The sequence below is a fragment of the Melozone crissalis genome, unplaced genomic scaffold, assembly GCF_028551555.1.
Source record: "Melozone crissalis strain CALT ecotype California unplaced genomic scaffold, PUWL_Pcris_2 ptg000009l_1, whole genome shotgun sequence".
NCBI lineage: Eukaryota > Metazoa > Chordata > Aves > Passeriformes > Passerellidae > Melozone > Melozone crissalis.
Window position 1 is genome coordinate 1,589,085 of NW_026535787.1, and position 6,615 is coordinate 1,595,699.

Here is a 6,615-nt window from a genome sequence, read left to right on the forward strand (position 1 = left end):
AAGCCAATCATAAAACACATGCATTTTTCACACCAGGTTCCGGGGGATGTGGGGCAGGCTGCAGGCTCAGGGGCATGTGGGGCAGGCTGCCCCTTCCCTGTACCGCGGGCAGTGGGGACGGAGGAGGGCGGAATGCAGCCGGAATTTGGGATGAGAGGAGGGGTGTCCTCCAAACCGAGAGGGAAAACCCCGCGGGCTGTGCCCCGCTGCGCTCCGCCTTTATTCAAACAAAGCTGTCTCCCGTTACAATAAATAAATTTAAAAAGAAATCTCAGGCATTTGTGGGTTTCCTTGACAAGTCCATGCGTTTATTTCAAATACACAGCAAGAGCTCAGCTCGACACGTTTATTTCCCAAGTTACTTTGTCCTGCAATCACCAAACATCAAAGCAAATAAAGCACCAGGATATTGCATCAGAGATTTATTCATATTTAACAATATTGATAAATTTATTAATATATAACAATATTGATATAATAATATTTACCCAGCTCTTCCCCAGCAGTGCAGGGAGGCCGAGGGCTGTGCCTGGGCTGTGAGCACAGAACTCCAGGGCAGCTTCACCCCTGCCCTTGTCCTGGAGAGCAGAGCTGCAGCCCACAGAACCTGACACAAGGTTTAACAAGTGACATTCCCCAGGCCAGGCCTGTCCCTGGCACAGCCAAGTGCAGGCAGCAGGGATCATTCCCACCCCTGGAGCACAGAGGGGGTTCCCTTCCCCAAAAAGCCTTTGCTCTTGTTCGTGAGCATCCTCGCCTCACGTGGATCATGGAAGGACACACAGCCATCCAAATAAACTCCAGGAAGCCCCCTGGATGCTCAGGGTCTCTGGACACGGGCTCTGGCTGGATATAACCCAGCAGGAGCAGCCCTGGGCATGGGGATGTGTCCCAGCTCCTCCTCCAGCCAAACTTTTCCTCTTCCCCTCAGAAAACTCATCCACAGCAGCAGGTCAGCTGAAAAGTCCAGGGTTTTTTTGCTAAAGTCTTACAGCTTCCTTTTCCTGCTCCCAGGGTCAGCTCAGAGCATCTGAGCAGGGCAAAGGAGGAGGGAAATCTCTGTGGCCCTTAGCAGGCACAAATGCGCCCCTTCAGTGCCAAAATACAGACATGAAACACCCGCTGATCCTCCAAGGGGGATTTTCCCCACCAGAATCCACGATTGGGAGTTCCAGCTCTGCTCAGCAGGAGGAGGCACCCCCAGTTCCCCGTGCTGCACATCAGCTCCACCTGAGACAGCTGTTCCTGCAGCCAGCTCTGAAATGTGAGTGCCACACACTCTGAAATGTGTTCCTGTGAGCCTGAGATGCCCCACACACCCCAGAAATTGCCTTTTGTGCCACTCAGCCCCAGACGTGCCAGCAGCCTGGCTCTGCCCTGGAATCAGGGCTGGATTCCAAGCCCACACAGGAGCAAGGGCTGCCTGAGCTCCTCTTTTCATCAGTGAAAGACAGAAATGGGGAATATGCAGTCATCAGGTGCTAATGCCAGACACGAAAAGCTCAGGTTTGCTTTGGAATGGGTGCTAAATGCCCAAATCAAACAGTTTTCTCTTTGTGCTCTTTGCACATAAAGTTGCCAGTGCAAATGGCACACCCAGTTCCAGTTTGGTTCCGAGATGAGCCCACTGATAGTGGAAGCATTCGGGATCCTCTAATTAATGGCACAGAAAACTGTACTTAATTACTTCTTAGGCACTTACATCTGCATAAAGTTGCATTGCACTGAGCACATCATCGTTTAAATCCATTACCTACACATAAATATGTGTCAGATTTGCATTGCAAATGCCTTCACCCTCTGCTTTGTTAATCACAAGTGTCATATCTAAATTACTCCAAAACGTGCAATTCTGGCTTACCCACCAAATAGTTCCATATTGAACTAAATGAAAATCAAAATACAGAAAAAAAATCACAATAAAATAGGAGGTGGAGCTCCTCAGGGTGGTGGAAATTATTACCAAAGTCACCAGGATGGCTCCACTGAAATCAACTGTCAGTGACAGCTGCCCTGACACACTTCATATGACAACAGAAAAAAAAAAAAACCATGGTTCTGTGCTAGAAGAACCTATTTACAAGTGTTTTCTTCAGTTTCCACCTAGGATTAGTAAGTGCTGATTTGACTGCTGGAGTGATGAGCTGGAGACATCAAACCAGTTTTGTGGGGCCTGGAAAACTCCCAGTGCAGGACCTGAGCTGGCTGCCTTCCATGCAAATGCTCCTGAGTTAATCCAGGTTATGAATTTCTGTGGAGCACGGCGCTGCCTCATCCCAGTTCAGCTGAAGGCAAGTTAATGAAAGGCTCCTGTAATTAAATGCAGCTTTCCATGTTCCCTTTCAAATGGAGCAGCCGAATGAATGCACAGAGATGTTGCTCTCCTCACCCAAACAGCCATTGCAGACGATCTCAGATTGTCAGGCACAGCACAGGGTCAGCTGTGCCACCAAATTGTCCCTTAAGTGCTCAAATCCATCACTGCTGGGTGAGGAACCAGACAAACCCTGCTGGGCTGGGCCTTCCCTGGGCACTCAGCATGGCAGCCAAACGCAGGCTCCAGGGCTTTCAGCTGGGAATGCTGCAATTCCAACCCATGCAAATGCTGTTGGCTCCTGCAGGACGGACAGACAGACAGGCAGGCAGGCAGGAGCAGGCTGCATTCCCAAGGCAGCCTGGCAAGCCCAGAGCAGCTGGAGCCACGGCAGGGCTGGGCTGGCTGGGCGTGCTGGGAGCCGCGGGCAGCAGCTCCGTGCTCTGAGGGGCAGGTGGGCCTGCCTGGTCCAGCTGAGGTGTTAGAACATGGGCTGGACTCGGTGATCTTAAAGGTCTCTTCCAACCTAGAAATTCTGTGATTCCCTGGCTGGGAATTGCACTTTGCACAAGCACAGGAATTCCTGAGCAGAGTCTGTGCTGAGTTTTACAGGGCAGGAGGGGTGGCAAGCAGCAGCAAAGCCAGTACTAGGAAAAAGATCAAAAGTCTGCTCCATGAGTCATGTTCCATGCCCTGCAGAGGAGATGAGGAGGATGCACCAGCTCCACAAGCATCAGAGAGATCCATGGGCAGCCCCAGAGGGCTCTGCTGGGGCAGCACCAACATCTCTGTGCCAGGACTGGGAGCTGGAGCTTCTCTGTTCTCTGAGCCGTGCTGCCAGCTCCAGGCTTGTCCTGGGCACCCCTCAGAGCCACTGCACTCAGGGAAATGCCCTGCTCCCTTTGCCCCTCAGAGGTCTGGGCAGGGCATGGGTACTGCCCAGCACAAGCTGCTCACCTTCCCTGACAGCCTGCTGGCTGCTGCTGCCATTCCTCGTTCCCAAAGAGATGGAGAACGGGCTCTGAGCACAGACCTGTGTGAGAGCAGCTCCTGCCAGGCATCGGAGCAGAGATCCAAGGCAGCAGCAAACAGCACAGCACCAACATCACTGCTCCTGGAGGCAAATGAAGAAGCCATCAGCACATGCCAAGCGGGGAGATCACAGGATGCCCCTGATCCCTGGCAGTGTCCAAAGGCAGGCTGGACGGGGCTAGGGGCAGCCTGGGATGGTGGAAGGAGTCCCTGCCATGGCAGGGGCTGGGGTGGATGATCCTCAGGGTCCTGTGGAGCCCAGGCTCCCCGTGGGCAGCAGCTACACGTAGGCATGGACACCCAGGGCTGGCGCTCCCGCCCGGGGCAGCGCTGCCCGTGCTGCCAGCCAGGGGTGGCTGTGGCTGCCCGCCCGGCCCCAGACGTGGCAGTACATGGCCCCTGCAGCCAGCAGCAGGGCACCGCTGCCCCAGCCCACGTAGAGGGCGGCACCCAGCTCCCGTTTGAGCGGCACGGGCACCGCGGGGTCGTAGAAATCACGGACGATGCTGCCCCCCGCCCAGGACACCGGCACCAGCGCCAGGCCGCCCGCCAGCAGGAAGGCCACCCCCGCCACCAGGATGAAGGGGCTGACCTTCTGGGGCCCCTCCTTGCCGGGCTGGCTGTACTTGACGCCCACGACGGCCACGAGGAAGGCCCCGACGGCCAGCAGCACGGCCAGGCACATGAGGGCGCGCAGGGCCTCGAGCGGCGGCGGCAGCGCCAGCACCGAGTCGTAGAGCTTGCACTGCAGCCTGAGCCCCAGCTGGCTGATGCAGTCCATCCACAGCCCCTCCCAGACGCTCTCAAACACCACCAGGCTGGCCTCCACGTGGGCAGACACCCTCCACTGGGGCATGGCCGTGGCCGCCAGCGTGCCCAGCATGCCCGCGGCGCCGAAAATCAGCCCGGTGATCTGCAGCACGCAGCACGACATGCTGCCCAGAGAGGCTCCTCCTGCTGCCCCAAAAATGTTCCAGCTGCCCCAGAGATGCTCCTCCAGCTGCCCCAGAGATGCTCCTCCTGCTGCCCCAGAGATGTTCTCCAGCTGCCCCAGAGATGATCCTCCAGCTGCCCCAGAGATGTTCTCCAGCTGCCCCAGAGATGTTCTCCAGCTGCCCCAGAGATGCTCCTCCTGCTGCCCCAGAGATGATCCTCCAGCTGCCCCAGAGATGTTCTCCAGCTGCCCCAGAGATGTTCTCCAGCTGCCCCAGAGATGCTCCTCCTGCTGCCCAGAGATGATCCTCCAGCTGCCCCAGAGATGCTCCTCCAGCTGCCCCAGAGATGCTCCAGGTGCCCCAGAGATGTTCTCCAGCTGCCCCAAAGATGTTCTCCAGCTGCCAGGGTCACCTACTCACACAAACCATGCTCTGGAGAGCTCCAGTGGAATCTGCAGCACAGGCAATGTCCACTCCAGCGTTTCCTCGTGCCGGGTTCCTGGGCAGAGGCTCCATGCAGAGCTCCAAGGGTGGAAATGCATTCCCGAGCGCTCCAGCCCTGCTATTTACCGGCTGTAAATCCCCTCCGAGCGCAGCCCATCGGGCCGGGCAGGTTTGCAGCCAATGGCAGCCTGCAGAGGTGGGGCAGGGCTGGTTTCCCTGCTGCTCAGGGCTGCCCGAAGGGCTGCTGCCATTGAGCAAGCGGCAGGATTCAATTAAAGGTGCCTCATTGCAGGGCTCACCATTTCCTAACTGCGCGATTGCAGCTCTGCTGAAATCCAGCGCAGGAGGCCTGAGCTCGCTGCTGCTGGAATATTGTTTGAAATGGGTCATTACAGCTGCTCCTGCAACAAAAGCTCCACTTGAGGCTGGAGTGGGGCTCATTTCCCGAGTGCTGGGCAAACAGCTGGTTGGTATTTGCCTACCCATCCAGCCAACAGGTACCTGGTGCAGCCCTTTAATGCAGATTTCTCGTTTTGATGCAGCACAAAAGCCTAATCATGATCTTAGGCAGGTACAGGAAAGTCAAGTATTCCAGCCAGCATCAAAGCCAAGCTCCAGAATTCAGCAGGGCAACCAAGCAAAGAGGAGGCTGAGCTTCAGAGCTGCTGCTCTGGATCCAGAGCAGAGGCACAGCTGGGGGATCGTCCCCATGGAACCAGGAGGAAAATGTGGTCACTGTGTGCCACCCCAGGGGTCTCAGTGGCACTGGGGGTGATCTGTGAGCAGCGGATGTGCAGGGCACAGACCCAGAGTCACTCCCAGATCCCTGCAAGCCTGGGCAAACACCCTGGTGCCTCAGGCAGCGCAGGAAATGCTGCTGCTGCACCCACCTGGGCTGCTTTCCTCTCCCTCCCTGATTCGGTCTGCTGTTATTTACTGACGTGTAAGAAAGGCAATTTTTTTCTCAGTAGAAGTACGTTTGAAGTATACTTTTACATATATTTTTAATGTGCCTTTTACATTTTTAGATGCCAAGTGCCATTTTGTATTCACTACATCAATCCTGTACAAAACTACAGGTGACACTCTTACTTAATAATTTAATGTGAACTGTTGACACAGAATTGTCTGGCCTCTGAATTTCATAGAGGTAAGTGTGTACACTTCTCATAGATTTTAGAAAACTTACACCAAGTATCAATATTAATTGATAGTTAGTGTAAGTTTTCTAATATATATCAATGTATCAACATAGCACTATATTGCTATATACTGATATATATATATCAAAATATCAATATAGCAGTATATTGCTATATACAGATATATATATATCAATATATCAATACAGCAGTATATTGATAAATACTGATATATATATATCAATCAGTATATCAATATAGCAGTATATTGATAAATACTGATATATATATATAAAAATCAGTATATCAATATAGCAGTATATTGCTATATACTGATATATATATATAAATCAGTATATCAATATCAATATAGCAGTATATTGCTAAATACTGATATATATATATATATATCAGTATATCAATATCAATATAGCAGTATTGAGACAAGGCTGGACAGTCACAGCTCACAGCTGGTGGAGAAGCTGATGTGCTGCTGCTTCCTCCACCTCTTTGAACCAGCTAAAAATAATACAAGTTAAAAAATAAATTTGTAATTTGGCCCAGCAAAGCCCTAGGAGCGCTGTGGAAGAAGGAAATATTCTGGGGGTTTTTTGCTTATGTGGAAACACCAGGCATTGCCTGTGATGGCATTAATTTAATTACAGCTTGAGGTGCCTGCACAACATGCTGAAAGCCAAAGCTAAAGCCATGGAAAGGAAACTGTCCACCCAAAGCACCCACAGCCCTG

The 6,615-nt window shown here is 52.7% G+C and overlaps 1 protein-coding gene across 1 annotated transcript; it reads right to left on the bottom strand.

Moving 5' to 3' along the window:
- Positions 1-3,626: 3,626 nt before the first annotated feature.
- On the bottom strand, positions 3,627-4,280 carry LOC128933294 (claudin-8-like). The gene has a single exon (XM_054270223.1). The coding sequence runs from the start codon at positions 4,278-4,280 to the stop codon at positions 3,627-3,629; it is 654 nt and encodes a 217-aa protein (XP_054126198.1).
- Between the last annotated feature and the right edge of the window lie 2,335 nt (positions 4,281-6,615).

Excerpts from the sequence above, each read along its gene's own strand:
- LOC128933294 (XM_054270223.1), bottom strand. The coding sequence starts at position 4,280 with ATGTCGTGCTGCGTGCTGCAGATCACCGGGCTGATTTTCGGCGCCGCG.